The sequence below is a fragment of the Wasmannia auropunctata genome, unplaced genomic scaffold (genome assembly GCF_000956235.1).
Source record: "Wasmannia auropunctata unplaced genomic scaffold, wasmannia.A_1.0 LD336000.1, whole genome shotgun sequence".
NCBI lineage: Eukaryota > Metazoa > Arthropoda > Insecta > Hymenoptera > Formicidae > Wasmannia > Wasmannia auropunctata.
Window position 1 is genome coordinate 4262187 of NW_012026890.1, and position 25733 is coordinate 4287919.

The following is a 25733-nucleotide window of genomic DNA, read 5'->3' on the forward strand; positions in this document are numbered from 1 at the left end:
ATATATATATATATATATATATATCGCTATCCATATCGTATATCGAATGCTCGGAATGAAATACAACGAATATATTTTACAAATGAATACATTTTACTCGCAGTATACACACGTGTATTTGTTACAAAGAATCTCGAATTTTTCGGAAGCTCAGTCTTTTTTTACACGAACAAATATTTGCCGATCGTTTTTAAACTGACATTTTTTTACTTTTTAATTTAATCTTGGCAAGGGGATTAAATTTGATTGTTCAGTGTGAATGTGAGATACAGATTTTATCTTTGTACTTAATTTAGTTCTTTTGTTTTTATCTCACGTTGAGTTTATATGTGTGATTGCCATTAAAATAAACTAAGTATATATTATTATGAAATGTGAGAATAATATTTTTATAATGTTTTGCGAGAATCTGTTAATGGCAATATTATAATTAATAAAAAATGTTCATTTTTCTTTCTGTGATAAATTCTTATGACGTAATGCAAGGAATAATGCAAACCTTGGAATGCTCCATAATTTTATGGAAATATGCATGCGATTGCCATTAAAATAAAACTATATATTAATGAAATGTGAGAATAATCTTTTTTTTTATGTTCTGCGAGTATCTGTTAATCGCAACAATATTACAATTAATAGCGAACGATCAGTTTTCTTTCTGTAATAAATTCTTATGACGTAATGCAATATTCCTTGGAATGCTCCATGATTCTGTGGAAATATGTGAGACAAACTCGTAAGTCCGGAAAAATATCGGGCAATAAACGCAGATAGGGAAAGTGAAGCGCATTGTACCGCGAGACGGTGATTCATGAGAGATTTCCCTACTGTGGCTACTTTGGAAGAATTGTGCCATTAAGCATTTAAAAACATGCGGGACAAAAATATCAACAAAAGACGCATACGAGTCCTCAGAGTGTGAACATACGGCAAATACCGTTTCTCCGCCCTGTTCTTTCCATTACAATCCTTTTTTTTTTATTAAGAGATTTTAATTGGTCGTAAATCCAGCTTATTAGTACCAAATGAGTGCGCGGTTCCGGTAGAAAGAGAAGCGGTTTAATTAGCCATTTCCGCGAGATTTCGGTGAAACTAACCAGAAAATATCAAATTAAGATTAAAGCTGTGATTTTACGCGCGCGAGAATCGCGCGTATAAATTGATCTTGCTTTGAAATTAAAGTGATAAAAAGATATGGTAGCTGCAATACATCAAAAGCACGGGAATTTTTGTCCCGCAAAACTCTGTCGCAACTTGTGACTGTCGCGCACCTAAAGAGCGAGTAAAACGCTTGAAACACTGAGCAGTCAACCTCACAGCTTCCTCGGTGGAAATCGATCGAGGTTGTTCACCTCTCCTACTTATACCAGCACGCACGTATCTAGTGTTCATTCGTTGGGAGTTCACCCGATTAAATATTTTATTCCCGCCAATGTTGTCTCGACCGCGTATGTGTCACGCGGATCGATGGCACTTGATGTGCGCGACACGGATCTCGTTGCTGAAACAGCCGAATAAAAATTTAAATTTTCATACATCGCTAAAAAATAAATAACGTTTCTATTCAAGCTGCATTATTTATTCGACTTTTCATTGCACGTAATCTGACATCTGTGTATATACCTGTGATATAGTTTTGCGAAAATATTGAATATTATATAAATAATTGAATAATTATATTTTTTACATTTTTAAAATAATTAATTTGAAAGTGGTAAACTTTTTGCTTTAATTATACTCTAATTGAACTTTAATTATGCTTTAATTGCTCTTGTTAAATTACTTATTGTTTTTTCTTAATTTCATAGTTTTATATAGATATGTTCTGTTAATTTTCTGCTGCACACTATTCTAGATATTGACATAAAATAAAAACTATATTAAATTTTAATGACATTTGTATTGAGTCTAGAAAATATATAATTACAATATATAATTACATTGCATGCTTAATACAAATTAAAGTACTAATATCTCATGATGCGTAAGAAAATAATTATTTACTGCCCTTAGATTTCGGTATACCTTTTTCAAAAAGATATTAATAAATTAATTGTAATTATATTAATACTCTTAAATTCTTAAAGTGACTTAAAATAATAAAAATTAAATTCTTCTCTACTAAATTGTTTAATATTTATAACGCAACAGTTAGTTTCTGCTTAACAATTATAACTAATCGTAAACAGTCGATATATTTGTTCTTACAAATTATTTTCGTAGTATTGAGCTAACAGTGATAACGAGTTAGTTAAAAATAATCAAACATATATATGCAATCGCGTCGCATACGTGTCTCTCTTAATAAAACTGCGTCTAATATCATAAATGAACTTTTGAATTTTACAAAATAATCTAAAACTCAAATAACGAAACGGAATAATAAATATCTGCGTATTATACTAAGAATTGATCGATCTATCGCAAATACGATATCCCTTGACTACAAGAACACGACTTTGTAGCGAGCAATCCTAATCCGCTTTAATACGCGCGGACACGAATAGGCTCACTTCCACTTCACTTGTGCAAATCTTCCGTATATGTTCGGTATACGTTTGCTCAGACGACTCTGGAACGAGTCGCAGCTCTTACCCGTGGGATTACTTCGCACCAGCAGTAGCACCACACCGTGTTCTAATGCACTATTTATTGAGCACTTTAGACGATAAATTCGCGACGGGTTATTTAGCGCCCGTCCCTCGACACGTGGGCGAATGTACTCCCTGCACCCTCTCGGCAGTGTAAATTTCACGTTCTGTAGTACGGCCTGTAAGTGGACATCGGGATGTTGTTCTTCGATAAATGATGAATGTCACCCTGGTCGTACTCCACGTCGTTATAGATGCCACTTTGATTCTGAAATATAAGCCGACTCATCGATACGTAACTAGCAGTCAATTAGTTTCTACGTAATTCATAGTAATTAAACGATAATACAAACAGATTGGATTAAGACAAAATCGAACAATTTAAATTGGAAAGAGAAAATCAGTTAAAGGATCAGAACAAGGCATTTGCGGAAAAATATGGTGATTCAAAGTGAATTGATTAAAAATTGCTTCGCGGTATTATTGGATTTCTTTCGGGAATTGGCTTTGTAATTATTGAATATTTCTTGTAATTATTGAATTTCTTTTTATTTCTATCTCTTTATGTCTTATCAGGTTTCCATTAACGTGAAGGGATTAAAGAGATCTTTTATATATTTTATTTTAATATAAAATTTTTATTCTAAACTGTCATGTGTCGACATAAGTTTTTTTTATTCAATACACTCGCTATTCGATTACATTATTAAATTTAATAAAACATTACTAAATTATTTCAGAGAGATAAATTTTAAAATAAATTCTGATATTCTCCACATCAGATATTTAATTTGAAAATAATTTTTAATAACGGAAATAAATTCTTTTCACAAACGTGCACAACTTATTTTAATTTATCATTTTCTATCGGGATATATAATTGCATGCTGGATGAGTTAATAGATGCTTACCGCTAATGAAGATCTCGACTTTGGCCTCGGTACGTGAAAACCACTGCTCTGAGGAATTAGGTCGGCTCTGTCCTTATCTTGCGGCTCGGAATCCGAGCTATCCGGATCCGGCTGAGGTCTCTGTCTCGGCCGCGATGGGGCCTGAAGTCGCGGTAATGGGACCGGAGGCAATGTTCCGTGAACGTTCATGGGTGGATAACCGAACATCGCCGAGCTTGGTCGCGTAGGGCCCATGGGTTCGGTCTTGCAGTAAAAATAATTGCAATAAGTTTCTTATTGTCAACAAGCAAAACTCAAACAAAATAATTCAATAAGAAAAATTAATTATTTTAATCATAATTTATTGCGCAAAAATTAAGTTTGCAATTTCGAGAATTAATAATTAAATGCTAATATTTATATAGGGTATCCCAAAACTCTTAATTAATATTTTAAGGCGTGAAAGAAAATGAAATTTTGAACTAATAGATTCTTTATCAATTTTGACTTAGAGAGAGAGAGAGAGAGAGAGAGATCATTATTTACAGAGTTATTAACGAATAAAGTTATTCAATCGCACTTATTGTTAGCCGGAGTACGAAAGAGCGTATCGTGCCGTGCAACTCTTTGCGCTTACTTCTTTCGATTAAAATTTTATTCTAATTTTTCATATTAATAAATAAATAAAAATTCTAATAAGTTCTTGCCCGTTAAACTTTTCCTTATTGAAATAAGTAAATAATAAATAATAATAAAAACAATCAGAAATTAAATAAATTTCGAACGTAATTTATTCTTATTTATTTATCATGCGATTGACCACGCGTTGCAATTGCCCACGTTGCGATTGCCCACGTCGTAATTATTTGTGTGTATATTTATTTATTTATTTATTTATTTACTTACCTTATTTATTGATTTACTCATTTGTTTATTTATTAATATTAAAAATTAGAATGAAATTTTAATCGAGAGAAGTAAACGCGAAGAGCCGCACGGCATGCTACGCTTCTTCGTACTAAACGCAATCTAATTGATTAACTTTATTCGTTAATAATTCTGTAAATAATGGCCAAAACTGGTAAAAAAACTTTTAGTTCAAAATTTCATTTTTTTTCACGCCTTGAAATATTAATTAAGAGTTTTGGAACACCATGTATAACAATCATATATTTTTTATGAAGTGAAATTAATATCGTCTATTTATTTATGGGCACATTAAAATTTCTTGTTATCCACGTGCTATTATTTTTTCTCGCGTCCTTAATTTCAGCATCAATTACGCGATATTTTCTCCAATAAAATTTCACATTTCTGATATTTATTATTGAGCATTTAAAGTTGATATGTACCGCATAGAGATTCGCTGTAGCCATGTGTTCACCAAAATGGGCCCACATGTAAGGTGGCAAATTTGTCGGCGGTCCTTGTTTTACGGATGCCAGAGTACCCACGGAACCGACCCTCGCTAAAGTCCCTATAAATTATTTATACTTTTTAGATATATATCCACATCAGCGAAAGATCAAGTTTAAATTTAACTGCCAATTTATTTTACCTGGGAGAGTACCAGGTATTCCACCTTGGATGTAACCGTACACCGGAGAGCCCGCAGACTTTTGTTCGCGAGACCATTTACGGCTGCAAAACATACGAACAGTTGAATTCACGTACATTAACGTACGCCGTGATGATAATTGAAGGGCCCGTTGCAACAGTCGGCTTAATCCACATTTTATAACAATGGAGAAAACAAATTCTTTAAAGTTCATCACTTTAACTTTAGAGTTTATTTTCAACGTTCTTACAAAATGTGGATTAGCTGACTGTTGCAACAAGTTCTTCAATTGTACCAAAAAGAAAGTTCTTTCGACGATGATTACCTCCACATGACGAGACAGACTAGAGTCAGAACTATGATTATTAGCGCGGCCACGGATGCGCCTATAGCGACGCCCAAGACCTCGCCGTCGACCTCGCATTGCGTGCCGTAATAATTGCCGGTGCATCTGAGGAGATTTGAGAGACGAAATTTTCAATGCACTTGACAGGAACTTCATGCAATCATACACGTTTTTATACTTACGTGCATTGCATCTGATCTCCTTGATAGGCGCAAGTGCCGCGATTGTTACAATAGGTCGAGGGACACGACAAGCACGTTCTGCCGGAATCATTAGGATCGTTTTTATGAGGATCCTTTAGTCCTTGATTGCAGGAACACGTGAAACCGCCGAAAGTGTTGATGCAACTGGCGGACGAATGGCAATCGTTCAACTCCGACGAAGCGCATTCATCCAAATCTATAAAGCCAAAGATTTACAAATTCGTAACTTTTCAGAATAGTCGCATTCTATTTTGCAGTTGAAAATATCGCATCAGTTATGGCCAGTTAATTACAATTAACGATCGAGTCTTACCTTGCAAATTCGATATGGATCCCGGTGGACTGTCCACGTACAGGGCACTGTTGCCGATGTTGTTATTTCTCCTATGAATAACACCTAGCAGATGCCTTTGAAGCTCACCGGCTAAGCTTGGCCTAATCGTTCTCGGTTCGTAAGTGAGTTTCAGGGTCGCATTCACGAATACTCCGCCTTGTCCTTGGCTTACGTCTCCTTGGTAAACGTTATTTATCAATGATCCCATATATTCATCCGAGAATGGTGTCATAGACATGGCAGACTCGACCTGCAAAACAAATCGTACATGCAATAAATAAATCAGATAATTTAATTTATATTTAATAAATACAAAAAGATAGCTGTATTATACAATTTCCCGTAATAAATTATATTCTAATTAAATAATTATAAGTAATCGATTAAGCTCTTTCTAACACATCTTACTTTTTATTTTATTAATTAGGTATAGATAAAATGAAAATGTTTATAATGTATTGTATGTCATAAAATCAATAAGCTGTTTAATTCTTTAATTAAAATATTATAATTTATTAAGTTAAAGTTGTTATCGAAATATTTTATTAATTAAACATTTTATTATTAAAATTAAATTCCAAGTAGTATTTAAATATTATAATATAATTAATCTAATTAAATAAATTTAATTTATACTTACGGCTCTAATTAAATAAATTTAATTTATACTTACGGCTCTGTTGGCCTCATAAGCAAGAGTTTGATAAGATTCCGAGTCCCTGTCAGCTAGTCCTCGATCCCACACGACTTTCTTGTCATAAAATTTGTCAACTCTAATTGACACGACAATACTGACGATCTCTGAAAAAAGAAACATATAGGATGCAAACTGCGGATCGTAACATGCGTCTCGCGATTTTCGATCATCTACTAACTTTTGCACGGCAGCGAATGCTGCAGTCTCGCGTATCCTGGCTTGCAATGACAAGCCGATACGCCTTGAACCGTCGCACAAGCCTCGTGTTGACTTGCGTCGCACGTACTCGTGTCGCCGACGATGCAAGTGTCTATTCTGACTGTTGGCTGCGTCGGTCTGCGATATAACGGTGGCTGCCTTCGATTTGACCCATTCGGACGGGAAGTGGCAACAGGAGTATCCGGTTGTGGAATGGCGAGACTGAGTAAGAGAAATAGAAATTTTTCGTGTAACATTTTTATCTTTGACTAAGTTATCCGTCTTATCGTGAAATTTTTTCCGAGCATATAGAAAATGAAATTGTTAATAAATCGTGTAAAATTGCTTGGCAAAAGAAGATTTAAATCATCCGAAAAAGTTTGTTATACATGTATATATTGCTGAGTGACAATGTTCTCAAAAAAAGTTGTCAGCCTGCGAAATCGAGACATACCCACTGCCGATGATGGGCGGCGGTTGCGTCCTGGTGGGTTGTGGTTGTACATGGGTGGGTGCGGGCGTTCGATCCGTGTTATCGAACAGATTCAGATATGTTCTTTTACCGTCAATACTCACGAAACCTTCTCCGCCCACCGCGGAAGTTAATATGACATCGCCGCCTGAGTTTAGAGACACTCTAACGCTCTCCCCTAAATTAAAGCCAGAAACGATCAGTTATTAAAATCTAAAAATAGTCACTTAAAGAAATTCTAATTTATGAAAATTTATATTTAAACTGTGCATATTTATTAAAAGAAGAGATTAACATACCAATTTCCATTGCGCGAAAATTGATAAATGGAATTAACTAAATGTGCACACATAATTAAAAAAGCTAATAAAGACCACTTTAAGCGATTCATAATTCGCGTCAGATTTTAGGATTCTATTTATAATTTTATGTCGTTTGTATGTATAATTTTGATATATGTATATATTGTGTTTTATATTTTATACATATGACGTATTTTATGTACATTTGATATATTTTATACATATTTTTCATTCTATAAATATTTCTCATATTGCGCGATACATAAAATGATAGAATTTTATCCTGAAATCTGACGAATTGTAGATCGTGGATTATTAGGTAATGACATCATGAAAATTACCGGAACTCCCTCCGGGTCCCTGAATTGCCGAAACTGTTACATCAAAAACGTCACCGTGAGATGGATGTCTCGAAGGTGCATAAGGCCTCTGACTTGGTAATCCTTGCGCTCCAGTATAATCCAAAGTATCGTCCAGGACAATTCCTGGTCGTGGGCGATAACGTTCAGTGGATCCTATTACAATTATTTCATAAATTATTTATTAATTTATAATAAATAATCTGTATTAATTATGGATGACGCGTCATATGGCATATCACGCGCATATGGGACACGGAAAGAACAATTTTGCGGAATCCAGATCTGGAAATAATTTTTGTTCAATAATCAAAATAATTTTGTGCGAAAGTCAAAGTGATTGTTAGAATATCCAAACGTTTTATAGCAATGCTTATCAGTTTTAACATTCCAACAAATTATTTTGATGATTCAACAAAAAATTATTTTCAGATCTGTTTTTAGCAAAATTTTTAGATCTTTCAAAATCGTTCTTTCCGTGTATAAGCATAATAGTGTAAAAATAACTATTATAAATAAAAACAACGTATAACAATATGTATTCGTAATAACGTGTATATATATATACGTCTCTGATGTAATCTGTTACGTGCCTGTATTTTTCGTGAGCACCGAAGTCGTGGGATGAATGTTCTTCTCCGTCGTGGCCGAATTCTTCGAGTAAGTCGCAGGGAGACCGTCGGTCGGCGTCGAGACGCTGGACGTCGGTTCCGCGTACTCGATATCTGATGCCCTGCTAGGCTCCAGACTCACGTCAAACTTGGTGTCGACGCTTGATTTCACGGTGATCGCGGTCGGTCGAAGGACGACTTTCGTCGGCACGGATTCGATCACTTGGACCGACGAACTGGTCTCGATGTTCAAGGTGCTGGTCGAAAAGGTCTTCGAGGTGGTCGAGGTAGTTTTCTCGATCGGTTTTTCCCCCTTGGACGTCGCGGAAACTTTCTCCTCGCTTTTCGAGGATTTCGTAATCTTGACCTGACCGTTCAAAGACGCGACCGAAGACACGTCCGGATGTCGCGTCGTGCGGGCCGGAGTGGCATCTGTGGCGAGACCGAGGATCAACGTCTCCTCGCCGCTGATTTTATTTTCTTTTGACGGTGTATGATACTTGTGAATCACAGTATTGAGAGGCTTCTTTGTGGACTCTTCGGATTCGTGTTTCTTCGTTGCATTCTGGTTAGCTGAATCATCAATCGCTACCGCGGATTCGACTTGATCCTTCGCGACGCCAGAATTGCCCGTGCGATTCTTAGTATCGTCGTCTTTGATAAGTGTTTCTTGATGACTGGCATCTTTCTTTATCGTGGAGCTCTCCTGAGGCGTTTCGGATTCCGGTTTTAAATCATACTGCGAGTTCTCCGTCGTTGAAAGGTTTTTGTCGCGATGGAAGGAGGAATCCAGCGACGGTAGCGAGGGTTTGTAAGGCAGTACCGGTCGTCTGTTCCCGTCTTCAAAAAAAAAAAAGGGAACGAATTAATTTTCCGGATGATTTTAATAAAATAAAGATTATTTTACAATCATGATCAAACAATTTTCATTTTATTAAAATTACCCGGAAAATTATTTTGTTTTATGTATCCGCGTCCCCGTTATGTTAAAGCATCCGTGCAAAGTAAATGATTAATTAGATACGTAATTATTTACGGATGTACGACGTACTATGAGAAGACTCCCAAGTCCAGGGCGGCACGACTTGCTCTGGTAATGGCACTCCGCTGATGAAGGGCCTAATGGGTCTCTCCGGTGGCAACAACGGTCTGTCAGGTGCAGGGGGCTTTTCGAACGGATAAGGATGAGACGACGACAACGACGGCGGCGGCGGCGGCGGTGGATTCATGCCGGGAGTGTCAAAGTCCGACAGCAACGGCGGCACGTCCGATATTCTGGGTGGTCCTCTGTTGTTAATCCTACAAATTCGATGTCATTGCCAGTAATGAGACGTACATGCGTACATACTTGTCGTACATCTCTTTTCAGAGATATAGTAATAAGATATAGTAATGGAAAGAACGATTTTGCTGGAAGGTCTAAAAATTTTACTGAATACAAATCTGAAAATAATTCTTGATGGGCTATCAAAATAATTTTGTTGAAAAGTTAAACTGATTATACTAGAATATCAAAATGTTTTATAGCAATGCTTATCTTTTTTAGTTTCCAACAAAATTATTTTGATGGTCCAATAAAATTATTTTCAGATTGAAATTTTTTGATTTTCCAACAAAATCTTTCTGTGAATTAATGCAAATTTTTTCTTCACCAAAAAAAGGATCTTAGATAATACTTTTTAAAGGCACTTCTCACAACATAACATTTTCGAAAATAACAATTCTGATGTTAAAAAAACTAATTAGATTATTATAATATTTTGTAGTGTAAACTACAATATATAATATTGGTGTAATTAAAATTTCTTTAATTTACCTCGTGGCTTGTATCGGCCTCAACGGCCTGACGGTGTTTGCGGCTACATTCACGTTGCCATTTAGCAACTTGACGATACCGGTGATAATGTCCTGGATATCGGGATTCGCTTGTCTACCTGGTGCGGCGGTCTGCAGGATCGGTGGCGGCGCGTGCTCGCTATAGATCCTCGGGTTCTCTTGACGACCTCGCCGCTGCTGATCCGTTACTGGTGAATGCTGTGCTCGTTGCCTCGGCGCGCCAACCAGCTGATGGGGCTCCGACAGGAGATCTACTCTCAGCGGAGCCCCTTGTCCTTCCCCCGACATCGACTCGCTGGTGGTGGGCACTATGCTACTTCGTGATAACGAATTATTTTAGAAGATTCGTCCTCGGTCATATTTGAAACTATAATGTAGAATTAAAACGAACTAATCGAAATTCACGCGGACTATTGTTAATATGATATTCAGTACATTGCTTTAATTCGGCGCGGATCGTATCTATAGAACAGAAACACGGAGCTTTGAAACTCCGAATTCATGTAATTGAAGCTTTGATAAATGTCGACGTCTAATGCAGCGGAATGTAGTTAAACTATCGTCGAATACGGAGAACTCATTTTACGTTTAGAACCCTTCGCGTGCAATTCGCCCTTTTATCAGTATTCATAGAAACGAAATGAGGCTTACTGGTAGTACTCGCCGGCTTTCGCCTCGATGTTATTGCCGTCGATATGGGCCACGTGCTTCGACGACGTTAGTTCGTCGATAGACTCGTCGCGGCTCGTATCTTTGAACACAATCCTGGTCTCCTCCCTGTCGTAATCGTTAATGCTCTTCGAGCTTTCCAACTGGAACGCTGGGACGGTTCTCTGGAAGGTTCGGGACTCGTCCAGTTGACTTCCACTGGACGTTTTTTCGGGACCGGTGTAAGCGCTAGCACTCAACACGATATTTTCGCGGGACATTCGAGAAGATGTTCTATCGTTCTGTATGGCCAGCACTCCTAAAAGTGAACAAAGACTAATGTTAATTCCTCGTTACTGCATCAACGTTTTTCAGAATACGAGAAAAAAGGAATAAAGTATCATAAAATATATTGTATTCTCTTCCCTTTTTTAAAACAATTATACATTAATTAATATGTAACATAGCATTTTTTAAATTGATAATAATCGAATTTCAAGCTAGGATTTTCCACTCTCGATAATAGGACGTTACAGGAAATCGAGCTTTATGCTCGATTATATTGCAGATCTTATACGTGAGGGCGATAAACCCAAATGTAATGCATGCTCGTACTTTACGCGAATATTAAAACGGTAAACCACTGAAGTGAAGACTATTAGACCTACGGTCGTATAAGGAATATTCGCCATGCTCGAGGGACTCGCGGTATATAATACTCCCGTATTAGGTTGATGAACTTTTTTCGTGATATCGCATCAACGCGGCTGTTCGCGAAAGACCGAATTACGTATACATATAATAAGACCGCGGCCGTGTCGGCCGGCGCGTTGAGAAATAAAAGGGCTGGACTGCAGAGAGCCGCGCATGAGTGATTGTTGCAGCGGATGAAAAAGAAAAGCATGCTAAATTGTAATGGTCACTTCCTCATTCCGGCTACGTAAAAAAAAACATATGTATAATTATATCGTCATTAGGGCCCGTAATTAGCCCTGCCATGCTCGCGTGAGAAAGATCTCGTGCACTTGATCGAGACGCAGATGAAATAATTTCGCACTCAAACGGTACTCTGAAAAGGTAAGGTACTTTACGGTTTCGCACCTCGGCCCTATTAAACGAGTAAGGTTCCTGGTTCCGGAAGGAACCTGTTAAATTCGCACGATGCTGAAGATACGCGAAATAGCCATTTGTGTCGGGGGTAGCGAAAATTTACTGCAACTTTTCCAGTTTGCCCTGTCGTACCGTAAATAATCTCATTTCCCCAACAAATTAATCTCGCATAATGCGAATGTTCTCTTTCTCGCGCATGATTATTCTTTTAAAGTTTACATATTGTATTCCCACGACGAGGAAATTTTACTTTTAGGAAGGTAAATTTTATTCTTCTATAAATTTAAGAAAATTATATAAGAATTATAAGAAAAATTTTAAGTTAAAAAAAATTCACGATATATTATACGACCAATTACAAATTGAAGTAGAATATTTGTAAACAATTGAAAAATAGAGAAAACAGCGCGCGCTGTTCCGGCTCAGGATAAATTCTTTAACACGTATGTACTACGTTGCCCGAGCGAGCGAGCGGATGGACAATTGAGAGGCTGTATCCATGACCCTGCTCTCGACTAGTCAGGTGATCTCAGCGCTCTCCTTCTCGCGAAAGGGTGGCTCAGCCAGCGCGGCGATCCGCACCGGATAAAAAAGGCCCCGCAGACGAGTTCCACAGTAAATCCGAGTCGAGGCGAACGGTACTCGCGTGGCGAGCGGTTGACATTCTCGAGGCCGGTATCGAGCCGTTTGACCAATCGTGAACGTGACGGGTATGAAATTACGATTGCGCTCTGTTCACCTCTCCAGGCACCTCTCTCGGTCGCGCGCTGCTCACCTCGCCTTCTCGTGCCACGACGACGGCACCTTGCGCCTTTCAATCGAAGGTAAAAAGGTTCATTGACATCGATGGCCGAACGCGTCGTCGTCGTCGGCGATCGGCGCATCGAAATCGATCGGCAGTCCGAGATCCCCTCTCGATAGGAAGGCCAATCAAGGAATAGACGGAAGTGGCTACTACGGTCAGCCACTTGTCTCGAGTCTCGATTACCCTCGTGATAGTTTTGTTGCCGAGACGAAAGAAGCAAAGTCGATTTCGTTTCAGAGATCAGGTAGATAGATACTTGATTAGACGACTTTAATGGCAGTTTAATTCTTGTTGACTACTCTCTCAGCCGTGAGTTTCAACTTGGCAATAATGTAATAGATGCGACCAAAAAAAAAAAGCATTTGCCGGACATTATAGTAACATTTGGCGAAGGTAAACGACGTATATTTTTGCACCTGTCGTCGATGGCTTGCAAAATTCCGTATCTCCAGTCATGGAGATACGGAATTTTGCAAGTCTTCAAATCAACATCCGGAAAGAGCACAGAAACATAAGGAACTGCAGAAAAAGGATGAGAAATCGTTGTAACGGTAGCAGTGCAGTTGGATTTTGAATACAAGGTGCTCTTAAACTCCCGTCTTGCGTTCTTAACTTAACAAGAACGAACAGATCTTATATAGTAATCTAATCTCACAAAAGAAGCCTTACAAAGGTAAAAATGCACGCCAAGTGTTCGTAAGACGCATTCAACTACAATACAAATGCATGCAGTCTGTCAGATTGCACACAAATTAATAAATTGAACGAAGGTTAATTTTATAATTCAAGGGATGGACAAATGACGCGCGTTCGTGTTACTAATTTATTACATGAAGGAGGGTAAGATAGCTGTGCGCTGAATTGTTCCCGTGAGACTCTTCCCATATGATTGATGATAACGCATTTAATATTATCGTAACACGCTTATCTGTTTCACACAGGATTGCACTGCGAATGAAACGTCTGTCTGTGTCGCAATTTTCTGGGGTTTTGCCTCCTTAATGTCATAATCACATAATGAAAGCGCCAAAGAGGGTAAAAATGAATAGAATGTGAGCAACGCTCGATCCTTTCCGTTCCTTAATTATATACTTCTGCTCTTATAGGAAAATTGCACAACGCATTTCCGTTTTATGTAATGAAACATTTTCTATACGTGTTATGTAGATAACGTAATACTCTCGATAAAATCAACTAGTGCAAATTCGATAATTACAACGTCTTTCCATTCGCTAATTAAGTGTAGTAAAAATTCTGTAATTATCATAAAAATTAATACATAATTAAGAAATTAAGAATCGCACTGAAGAGCAGCATTAGCGAGTATTAGGTAGAAGTAGGAGTAGAAAGAAAAGAGTAGTATTGATTTACGTTATAGATTGAAAGACGAAAACGCCAGGAAAAAAGGAGCTAAAAGTATCATAACTGTAATTGGGGAGTACCGTAACCTAAACGGTTCCGGTTTTTTTCTTTAATCAAGAAATCGAAACCGAAACCGGAACACCTAACTAGGCTTGGTCTTATCGAACTCTAACCGTAACCGAACAGAAATTTTATTTCGCACATCCGTGATATAATCGGATAGATAAAATATTTTTATTTGTGTCCGGACACGCACGTGTGTAATATCTAGTTTTACGACTTCCAAGTCAGTTGATTTATATTCAACTCTCAGACAGTAGGATCTCTCTCTCTCTCTCTCTCTTTCGGATACTAAACCGCGGGTTGCATTTCGTACACACGTTCGTACAATGCCGTGTCCTCCGCGCGGAGGATGCAACGACGCGCGAAGCAATTTAAGTGAAACTAAGACGACACGCCGCGGCTTAGATCGCGACGTTCCGATAATGGCCATGGTTGGCCTGAATATCGTCCAATAAATACCCGGAATATATCCGGTCGGAACAATTAATCCCGTCTATCTCGCGGAACGTAACATGACCGCGTAAATATCCCCGCATCCGGCGGCGGGACGTTCGCCGATTTGCAAAGATGCATTCTAGATTTAGCGTGTAGAAAGTGTGCATATTAGAGAACCTTTTTTTCTTCACGAGCCTTTCCCTCTTGTTGCAACTTTCACCGTTAGCGACAATAGCGACGAAATCACGATATCAAATCAAGATTCATGTCTTTTCGTAGCGTATCCTCTCTACCATTCAATTAGCCTATAATAATAACAGAAATCCTAATGATAGAAATTTTATGGAACAATTCAATTCGGGGGAAAAACACGATGCAACACAAGATTCAATTATGTCATTTACGCGTTGAATACTGATACCGCGATTACAATCGTACAACGAAAACGGAAGTTTGTGAATTGATCAGATGCTTTAATGGACGTCCGAATTGCAGGCAATACTGGAAAATTAGATAATAGCAATCGATCCGCTGTTTGCGTTACTGGGTCCCGGTAAATTATTGCCTCACGAGAGACGCGGTTTCGTGAAACAGACATACGAAGAAAATTATATTCCATGTCATCGTTGCGATAAAATTATCATGTCGCAAAAGTGGATATCGATAAGGGCGTGAAGGTGACTCGGTATTCATTATTCCAAGCGACACTGCGAAATAATAGGAAGCTTTAAGTCACACGTCCCGAGATCACCGGTATACAAGAATTTTAACGTTTTTGTAGCGGGCGCGCGATCCAGCCGGGCGGATAAAGCCGTTCGCATCGCTGACTGGCCGCCAGCGTCAAACTATTAATTATTCATTAGCGAAGGTGCCGATCGTTCAGGTAAAAAGCACATTTGTGCCTCCGCGAATCGGTTCGCCGCGGCGTAGCTTGCGAGTGTATATTCTCTCCCAGCGCGAGAGATCTCGCTTCTACACACACGCCTAGTCCCAATTAATCATTCAACGACGTGTGTACGACACGCAGCGATTTGGAACGCGATGCCCCTTCTGCGATTAGGGTTGCATTCAGCGCATTCCCAATGTGTAGATTCTCTTTTTTTCCATCACGAATACACCGTTGCGGCGCGCACAATGCTGTGTTATCGTAATTAAATCGCAACAACGACGGCTGATGCGGAGGAATGATAAAACGTCTGATGATACGACTAGGATACGATAAATCACGATTGAGATGAAGTACGCTAAATTAACTCTCATTGAAGTACTTTAAACTTGTTTTTTTTTTTTTACTTTTACATGCAGATGGGTATCGTTGTTCTCTTCATAAGAAAGTCGTATATATAAAATTATTATGTGACGCATATACGTGAGTTTGCTTTTACACAGCTTAAGACTTTCAGTGAAATTCTCATTGGAGAATGATAATCTTAAATTCCATACTATGAGTTGTAACGTTCCGTTGAACTCTCGATGAAATCTCTGATAAGAGTTAGTAATAATGCATGTCGATTGCAGCGCGTAAAAGCCCGCCGACATTTCCTTCCTTGATTCTCATTAATATATGTAATTAATTTGACGTAAAACGCCATTAAAAATTATTATTTACTTTGTATACAGATATTACTATTATGTTCAATGTGGGAGTGGAGATGCGGAAGTGGATGGTATAATGATAAGATTTCCGCGCGCTGCCGAGGTAGGGCCTCCTTTCTGTGTGCACGAAGCTCGAACATCACTCAAATGCGAATGGATGTCGGAACGGAAATTCACTGGAAAAGCTCACGGCGACGCGACGGCGCACGCTTCCTCTCTTCCGCGTGGTGATAAAAGTTATCAAACTCTGTCCGTAGAACGGGACGTTTCTCGGGACCGCGACGGCCGGGTGCAATTTGCCTGGATTCTCACGGCGTCCTCTCCCGATGGCATCCGGCATAATATATGCATTGCAAACTACCCGCCGTAACTCCTAGATACGGCTTAAAGCCGCAAGCCTAATGCTCGCAATAGTAGGACATTCCGCGTAACAGGATAATACAACCGTAATTGCAAGCGAACTCCCCGTGTTGTTGTACCGGAGAGCTGACAATTGCTGCTGCATGCGCGCGGGAGAGCGTAAATTTTAATTCTGATTAAAATACAATGCCCGGCGTGTGCGTTCGCGTGAATAAAGATTCTCAACTGCTACAGTTATCTCCCTGAAAGTGTGTCAAATCGTAAAAATGTTGGACACGCTTGTTGACAGAGTATCGAAAACGTCGCTTCGTATACACGCGATTGCCGTTACAAGTAACAATATTGGGCAACAATTCACTGTTAAATCTATAGTGTCAAGCTGAACCTTATTTAAGTCGCCACTGCTCTTACTTAATAAATAGTTCTTTTTTACTAAAACAATATAAATAAGGTTCAGTTTGACAATATAGATTTAACAGTGTATAGTATCAAATTTAACCCTATTTGAATTTTCACTACTTCTATACTTAATGTACCTAGTTATTTTTAATTAAAATGATGGGGGGGATAACGATGGGGTTAAATAATTTAAAGCAGTTCAAATTTAATCCAAATTTGAATTTGAATTCCATTGTATTTATTTAAAATTATTAACTATATATTAAATAGGAGCAGTGGCGACTCAAATAGAGTTAAATTTGACACTGTACATTTTAACAGTGAATTCTTTAGAGGGAATGTGCGTGTATTTGTGCGTTTCATTAACAAAAGTTAATTTTGAGGAAGATGGAGACTCTTTGCCGATTTCCTACGAAGAAGCACGATCAACCTGACCCGACGACATCGATCAAGATGAGCTCGTGTCGTTGGAGCCCATTTAAAATTGCAGTCGGTCATTCCACTCGGCGCAGCGGAGCGCCGTTTTATCGGCGCGCATTAATGGAAGATATTTTTACAGTTTGCGCGCTGTAAACAAGTAACGGAGTTCACGGGCACTATACGATCTCTCTCTATTGCGAGCCGGGGAAGCCGTGAGAATGTAGGTGAATCGCATAGCAAGCGCCCGGCCGCCGTCGTAACGAACGGAATGCAGTCCCGCCGAGCCTCTCTCGCGCAGGAGACCGGAATATTCTGCATCTTCGGAGTTCGGCTGGAACCGCGCGATTCTCGCCTCACGGCCGGACGAGACGAAACGTCACCCGCGTGTATAATCGTACTCGAAATAATTAGCCGGGCAGATGTGCGAGAGAGTACCTACACAGCGCGGCGGGCGCAACGATCTTCAGCGGCGGTACTTTTACTTCGTTAATTAGCTTTTTGCCGTACGTTTCTTGCTCATTTCGAGAACGCGAACAGAGGGATTGAAATTGTTCCGAAGAATGAATACGGTACCATTCCAGCCGTAATATAAGACACGTCTATCCTATTTAATGCAGCATATAACACAAAGAAAGATATGTACATATATCACATATGAAATTATGTTGCCTCCATTTAAAGAAAGTGTAGATTCTCGCATTTTTAATATATATTCTATTAGCTTAGTCGCTTAATTTTCTCAAAAATTTTAAATACAATTACACGGAAAGGACGATTTTGCTGGATACAGATCTGAAAATAATTATTGTTGGAAAGTCAAAAATGATAAGCATTGCTATAAAACATTTTAATATTCTAGCAATCAGTTTGACTTTCCAACAAAATTATTTTGATGGTCCAACAAGAGTTATTTTCAGATTTTTGTATCCAGCAAAATCGTTTTTTCCGTGTATAAATTAACAATACTGACTTTAAGAATAGGTTTCAAAGATTATTGCAAAGCTGAATATAATTTTATGTATTCAACGTATGTGTGTCAAGTGCTTCAATGGAATACGTTAAATGCCTCATGCGATAAAGTTTTTTAAAAAACAATTGAAAATCTGTATAGCATATTAGCCAACGGTTCTCGTCACCAGTTTATTATTAGCAGTTACAAAAAGGCGCATAATGCAGAGGACGAGGTATAAGCAGAACCATAAAGATAAGTTTCTTATAGTTACTTGTAAAGCCGCAGGTTAGTTAGGGTTAGCACGACGAGCGTAAGTTATAGGTAAAGGACTGACATGCGTAAAGGAAATAAGGTAATTGTTCGCGGTAACACATATTTTCCAAGAGGCACGAATATGAATTCTTTTCACGAGAAGGCAGAACGCGCGTCTTTCGCAACGGCCAAGTCGCGAATGTCGCGTTTGCGACGGAGAAATAGAGGTGAACCGGGTACACGGAAAGAATGATTTTATTGAAAATAAATCTAAAAATTTATAGCTGAAAACAGATCTGAAAATAATTTTTTCTTAAATCATCAAAATAATTTGTTGGAATGTTAAAACTGATTAACACATTGCTATAAAACGTTTTGATATTTTAGCAATCATTTTGACTTTCGCGCAAAATTATTTTGATTATTGAGCAAAAATTATTTTCAGATCTGGATTCAGCAAAATTGTTCTTTCCGTGTAAAAATATTACCGGTCTCAAGTTCCTTTCCTTGACACCGGCGATGATTGATATTGACCTGAAATCGACGATTAAGCGCGTGCACGGGGTGACCTCGAGAAGCGGTGACCGATTAAGCATGAGAGTCTTCCCTGTTCTATCTAATTCAGATAGGATCGATCCGATTCGCACGGCCCCGACGTATTTCCCATAATGCGCGCGCGATAATGGTTCTTACGTTAAATCTCGAGTAATCATCTCTTATTGTTTGCCGTGGAGGTAATTCGGGTACCACTATTGCGCCACTCTTTGCGACACACTATTGGTACCCCGATTTACAATTTGGCACATATTTGAAATAATCGCAATTGTCGCAAGTTCTAAACGTGATATATTAAATTTTTTTAACTTGTTTACTGTTTTATTTTTCTTTTTTCTTTTTCTTCTTTTGAGGGGGGGGGGGGAGGGACTAACTAAAACGTCGATAGGAGTCTCGTCTAACGCAACCATAAAGGAACAGGAAAGAAACCTGACAGGGGTTAGCCGTGGACGTGTATACCGTGCTATGTGCCGCGTCTCTCGAGGCGGTAACGGCAGACTTAACGGTACCCCATTCCAGCCCAATATTCATTCTTTTCGCCAGTAAACGCGACATTTCGTATCCGCGTGGTGAAATTCAACAATTGCGGAGTTGTAGAATCAATGTTGCACATGTACGCAAATCGATGTCACGTGAAAGTGACACTGCTTCTGGGCAGAAAAGAGCAGAGGGATTGTTTCACGACAGCTGGGTAATCGCGACATGACGAGAGCGCACGCGATTCCGTATAACTGCGCGTGCTCGTCTATAAATGTCAACTGTGAAATAATTCTCACGTTACGCGGAAACGTTCGAAACACTAAAAAGATCAGCAAAAAGATCAGTAAATGTTTAAACTGCGATTTAGAGCGCCATGCACATTTTACAATTAATTCTGAACATCTTTGTCGCTAATTAAATTAAATTAAAATTAATTATTTTTATTTTTATTTTGTTTAAGATATTATATGATAAATCGAACCATCCTGCTTTCATAATTCAAGTGCCATAATTCACTTCTCCACCTTTCGCGCCGTAGATGTTTAGCTGTCGCTTAAAATTTCGACTTTCGACTTTCGCTTTTGTAAATTCGGCAGACAAATGAATTCCTATCTCGGTAGATCTTCGAAATAGTAATTCTCTCGGTAGTTTGAACTGGTCTTCGTTTTTGTTCTACTGTGTATACGCAGCGATTTCGTGCGACACTTTCACGGTTCGTGCGGTTGGGCGAAAGTCCAGGGGAGTGATGAAACTCCATGCCGGATATACGTTTCGCGGTGTCGTTGCTCCCGCGCGCGCCCGCGCGATGACGCGTTGGTAGCTTCAATGCAAATGGTCCTCCGTTTGCGCAAACGGGAAGCCCCGATATAGCGGACAGTAAAACTCATGAAAGCTACAGGAGTGACGCGTCAGTCGATGACTCTTTCGTTCGGTGAAAAGGAATGCTTACGGCATCGAGCATCACGGATACATCGAATATTGCGCGGTGGAATTGATAACGGCATTAACTCGATATTGCATTTTGAGAATGCATTAGCCCGTATAATTCCGTAAATCCATTGTTAATTACATTAACGTGAAATCGATTGCAATGCGTCAGTTATTAATATGTACGCGAACAGACGCAGAATCCAATATTGATGCATACTGTAGTGTAAACGCTAATAAGCGAAAATGCGTGAAACGTAATAATGCTCGCATAGCTTCCGGTGACTCGAGTGCCGAAATGTGCGAAATTTATTCCGTGAAATTTACATAAATGTCCAGCGATGATTAAATATTTTTGATATACCGAAATGTCCGCTTTATACGCGTCGGTGAATTTTTGCTATTTGAATATTAATAAAAAAAAAGTTATATTTAAAATATCCCACAAACTTCCGCGATCTGTATTAATAACAGGATTTATTGTAATGTAGAAGGTAATAACTATCAATGCATTTGAAATTTTGGAACGACTTGATTAAGTATTGAACACTCGCGTCGTGGAGACTATAAATTTGGAGACAAGAAGAGTGTTGCACACGTTTGTAATCCCCTCCGTTTGTCTCCGTTTTATGTGGAAACAGGTGATGAGATGGTGGCGAATAGGGAAAATATAGGCCGTATCACTTATTCGATCCCAACACTTTTATGCGGGTCTTAAAGCCGTATCGACAAATTGCGTGCACGCGTTTCGTAATCACGTCGTGCGTTGCCAGCTCTTTAATTTGAAACGTGAAGATCTCCGAATGTTTCAGTTCTTTAAGAGAAGTGATCGCGATCGCCATATTTATACCTTTCTGGCGCAGCTGTTGTAACATAACAACGAAATATTAATTACGATATTAATTTGAAATATTAATTAATAAAATGATTATTTAATTATCCTTATTTTTCCGTGCGATGCTACTAGTACTCGTAATAATTATCACCGTACGTACTTTATAATCGCGTGTAAGTTCCGTGAACTGCATTCGCGAGTCCGACTTGACGTAGGATAGGATTTACATAGAATTGAACCGTGTAGTACGTGGCACGACACGGATATCAATAAAGCGCTTATCTCCTCAGGTAGCACCGACGCGTACACCGCTGCTGCGAAACCGGACGTACTTCTATTTACGCAGTCGTGTCACATTTGCATAAATTCTTGACATGTTTTTTCTCGAAAAAAAAAATAGGGATTAATATTCATCATAGGCGAGAATGGCTATCCTGGCGGAATCCTGTGGAGTTTACAGACGTTACCTTCAATGGGAAAGCGATAAAATATTCCTTCAATTATAAGTGATGTAGTGATACTTAATAGCCGCGTGTGATTCGATGAAGCGTCAGTACAAGGCATTTTTTAACCTGACGAAATTTTCGGTGGAGGTCAAGATACCGGTTTCGGGCATGCCGACATGCCGCCGGCTTAAAAACTTATCCGACAGGTTCAACATACATTTCGAGAAATTGCATTCTTTTTGTAAATTATCTCGGTAATTATCTCGCGGCCAAACGATGCGACGCCAGTATACTTAAGCTGGGCGTTAATGTCACCATACGACGACATCACATTGCGATCGTTGATATCTCCACCTGAATCTTTTGATCTTTCATAATTCGTATTTTATAATGTGAATTAGACAGGTTGTATTAGTAACTAAACAGAAATTTTTTCTCTATTATTAATTATGTTTTATTTTTTGAGTTGTATATTTATAATTAAAGGAATTATAATTAAGGATCAAATTACATATTTTATTGAGTATATATGACTCTGCTAATCTGTAATTATCATTGATAAACTCTCAATCAAAATTGGATACATTTAATAATTTTGTTAAATCTTGTATACAACACACATTAGAAATCTATCGCAGAGCATTTGATACAAATGCTCCACGTCTAATCGTTCCACCCTCCACCTCCTGACTCACTACCCTATCCCAACCTTTCCTCTCCCGGACTTACCGGATAGTGCAAGGATCGTCAAGGTCGCCAGGACCTTCGACCCAATGAGTCCCGCCATGATCGTCGGCTCTCGCAACCCGCGCTTCTCCTAGCAAGATCAAGGATGCGAATGTCAAGGACGCGATGTCTTCTCCTTCAGGATTCCGCGCATCCGAACCGGTCGATTCGAAGCGAGCTGTGGTGCCTACCGATGTCCGCCATTTTAGATCACAAGCCTACAACGAGCCGCTGGACATCATCAGGAAAGCCGACTTCACGGGCGCTGCCTGCAGCACGCCATTCTTTCTTTTTCCCTCGCCTTTCTCTCTCTCTCTCTCTTTCTTTCTCCCTCCACCCCTTATCCTGCCACTGATGTGTTTCTTTTTTTCTCTTGCTCAGTCTCGCACTCTCGCACACGCCGGTTGACCTACTTGGCGGCGGATCAGACCGGTGTACACGTCAGGTTTTTGGTCAATGTACCGCGCCGGACTTAATTTAATATCCGATAAGATGGTAGCTCATTCCACGAGACTGACCGTATTTCGTTGTCATCAGATTCATTTAATTCTTTGCTATTTTATTTTGAATTGCACTTTTAAAAATGTCGATGCTTTTATTGTCTATCAAAATTTCTCTTAGGCCACCTTCTTCGCATTTTCAAACAGAAAGACTTGTAAGTTATTTCTTTAAAATGAATGACATCACTTATAAATTCTGTAAAATTCAAGACGACTTGACAACCATATTTAAAGTTAAATTATTTCTCAGATTGAAATATAAAATATAAAACTTTTTATATTGAATACGATGATAATGTAGTAAGTTTTGCAAAATAGGATAGTCACACACAGTTTTGAAAGGCAACGATCAATTGCTCTCTTTAGATAATCAATTCAATGCAGAAAAACAAACCAGAGAGTCATACAAATTAAATATCGTTCAAACAGTAAAGTTTTCAATATCGCATCTCACATACAGAAACACCTCGGTACAATTTCTCGACACTCGATTCACGTTAAAGACATTTCCAAGGTGCACATAGCCGAACAAGGTTCACGACGAATCTGGACCAGCGAATTTCTCTTTGAGAACAAATGATGTCAGTGACTTGTATTTTTATCGTTCTGTCAAAATCCGAGAAGCACAGGTGAACCCACTGACAACCGTCCACTTCCCTCAAACTAGCAGCTGATGGTTATCCCGAAGCTCCGGAGTTTCAGCGCGAAGAAGGACTCAAGGTCCTGAGCGTGCACCATCCGAGATTCACTTCACGGTCGTTCACACGAGACTGGCTCAGGCTGAGGACGGTCATACACGGTTTCTCCCACTTTAACTATGCCATAGCTACGCCATGGTACGCTGTACACTGCCGAGTATGTACGTCACGTCTTCGTGCGGCTGACTTCCACCATGCCGCGGCTCTCTACCACCATTCCTGCTCCGCTAAAGCAGTCTTTTCCCCACTCCCATGAATCTTTCTCTCTTTCTCCCAACATTTTCAGCGACGAAGCGTGTCTACCTCGTCTACCTGCGCGGCTGGTACTATATAGCTTTTGCCCACAGTCTGTGCATCCAGTTTTCTAAACTGAAGCAGGTATGCTTTCGGCGATCGAGAAATGGAAAACAGAAATGGAAAGCCTAAGTGATAATTGAACCCCGCATTTGAATCCTCTAAATGCGGGAATGCGTCCTCTTGCTTTGAATTAATTTATTTAAAAAATAATCATTTTCCTTTTTTTTTTTTCTTAAGAAAAACTCGTAGATAAAAGAAGATCTGAATTCAAAGATAAAGATTCCAAAATTTTACAACGGAGATTAGAATTAGCTGATACTCCCTTTTATCTTGAAGAAGTTTACTTAGAAAATTAAGGTATCTCGTGATAGAAAAAAATCTTAATATATAGCAATTACAGATTTTTAAAGTACGTATTTGTGCACTCTAAATTCGTTGCAGTGAGATTTCACTGTAGCGAATAGTCAAAATACGACCACCCTCTTTGCAGTGAGATTTCACTTTAACTTAAAGTGAACTTGAGTCACTGCAGTTAACAGTGACATTTTAACTGCTAATAACTTTTAAAAGTGTCTTTTTTACTCTAATGAATTTTGGATAGAATAGGCTCCAAGAAATCAAATATTGAGAAGTAATTGCCTATGAAGAGGGGAATCTTACAGATGCATATTAACATCGAAAGATATTAAATTGTTCGTCAATTTAATTTGTTACCAGTTTCCGACTTCATGCAAAGAACTGTGTTTTAAGACCGACAAACCGTGCGACGCGCAGATCGTGTGTGATTGGATATTGTAACGATAAGAATTTCACACACCAACACCCGTGTCGGCTCTCATAGGCAATTACTTCACTATATTTTTTACTAGTAAAATTACTTTTCATCGTTAATATAATAAATTATTTTCTACTGTCAAAAAATTTCAAATTTTTTTTACTAGAAAAGTGATTTTTCATTTCTTCTGCAGTTAATTAATCACTTTTCTTGCAGTGAATCATGCCACTGCAACCATGTCACTACCATAACAGTGACATTTTTTACTGTTTCTAATAAAGTAAAAATTTCACTTTAACAAAAGTTAAAACTCACTTTTACATACAGTGAAAATCACTGCATAGCAGTGAAATCCCTAAAATCGATCTTTCACTGTATGATAAAGTGACAATTTTTACTGCAACGAATTTAGAGTGTGAATATCTTATTTTTTAAATAAGACTACAAAAATTAAATTATACAGAATATTGTTCGCGTTTCACGATATTCACGCTAAATAGCATGTTTAGCACTAAACGTAATTGCCGAGTTTCTGCCATGTTTTTCGTGACTTCCTAGTTTTGCTCATTTAACATGTAAAATCCTTATTTGCAATTGCGATATGATAAATTGGATAATTAGTACGTACTGAATATTTCGTTCGAGCAAATCTCAAAAATCTTTTAAAATACGGATATCGGTAATACATGTAACGC

At 38.6% G+C, this 25733-nt stretch overlaps 2 protein-coding genes across 3 annotated transcripts in view; one reads left to right on the forward strand and one right to left on the reverse strand.

The window, feature by feature from the left end:
• Positions 1-25733, forward strand: part of LOC105453396 (cyclin-dependent kinase 4-like) — a 144067-nt gene that overhangs the window by 92800 nt on the left and 25534 nt on the right. The gene's annotated exons all lie outside the window — the stretch shown is intronic.
• On the reverse strand, positions 1901-24111 carry LOC105453398. The gene is made up of 16 exons (XM_011695329.1): positions 22772-24111; positions 11049-11364; positions 10378-10710; positions 9613-9860; positions 8544-9401; positions 7933-8106; positions 7272-7467; positions 6798-7039; positions 6596-6723; positions 5902-6172; positions 5568-5784; positions 5365-5490; positions 5040-5122; positions 4834-4958; positions 3503-3745; positions 1901-2859 (listed from the first exon to the last, which is right to left on the reverse strand). The coding sequence occupies exons 1-16, from the start codon at positions 22827-22829 to the stop codon at positions 2752-2754; spliced, it is 3726 nt and encodes a 1241-aa protein (XP_011693631.1). The 5' UTR covers positions 22830-24111; the 3' UTR covers positions 1901-2751.

What these genes read in the sequence shown, in the direction of transcription:
- LOC105453398 (XM_011695329.1), bottom strand. Translation starts at nt 22,829, where the DNA reads ATGGCGGGACTCATTGGGTCGAAGGTCCTGGCGACCTTGACGATCCTT. An exon ending in GACGATCCTTGCACTATCCG is followed by an intron (nt 11,365 to 22,771) that starts GTAAGTCCGGGA and finishes GTTCACTTTTAG; the next exon opens with GAGTGCTGGCCATACAGAAC. An exon ending in AGGCCGATACAAGCCACGAG is followed by an intron (nt 9,861 to 10,377) that starts GTAAATTAAAGA and finishes TCGAATTTGTAG; the next exon opens with GATTAACAACAGAGGACCAC.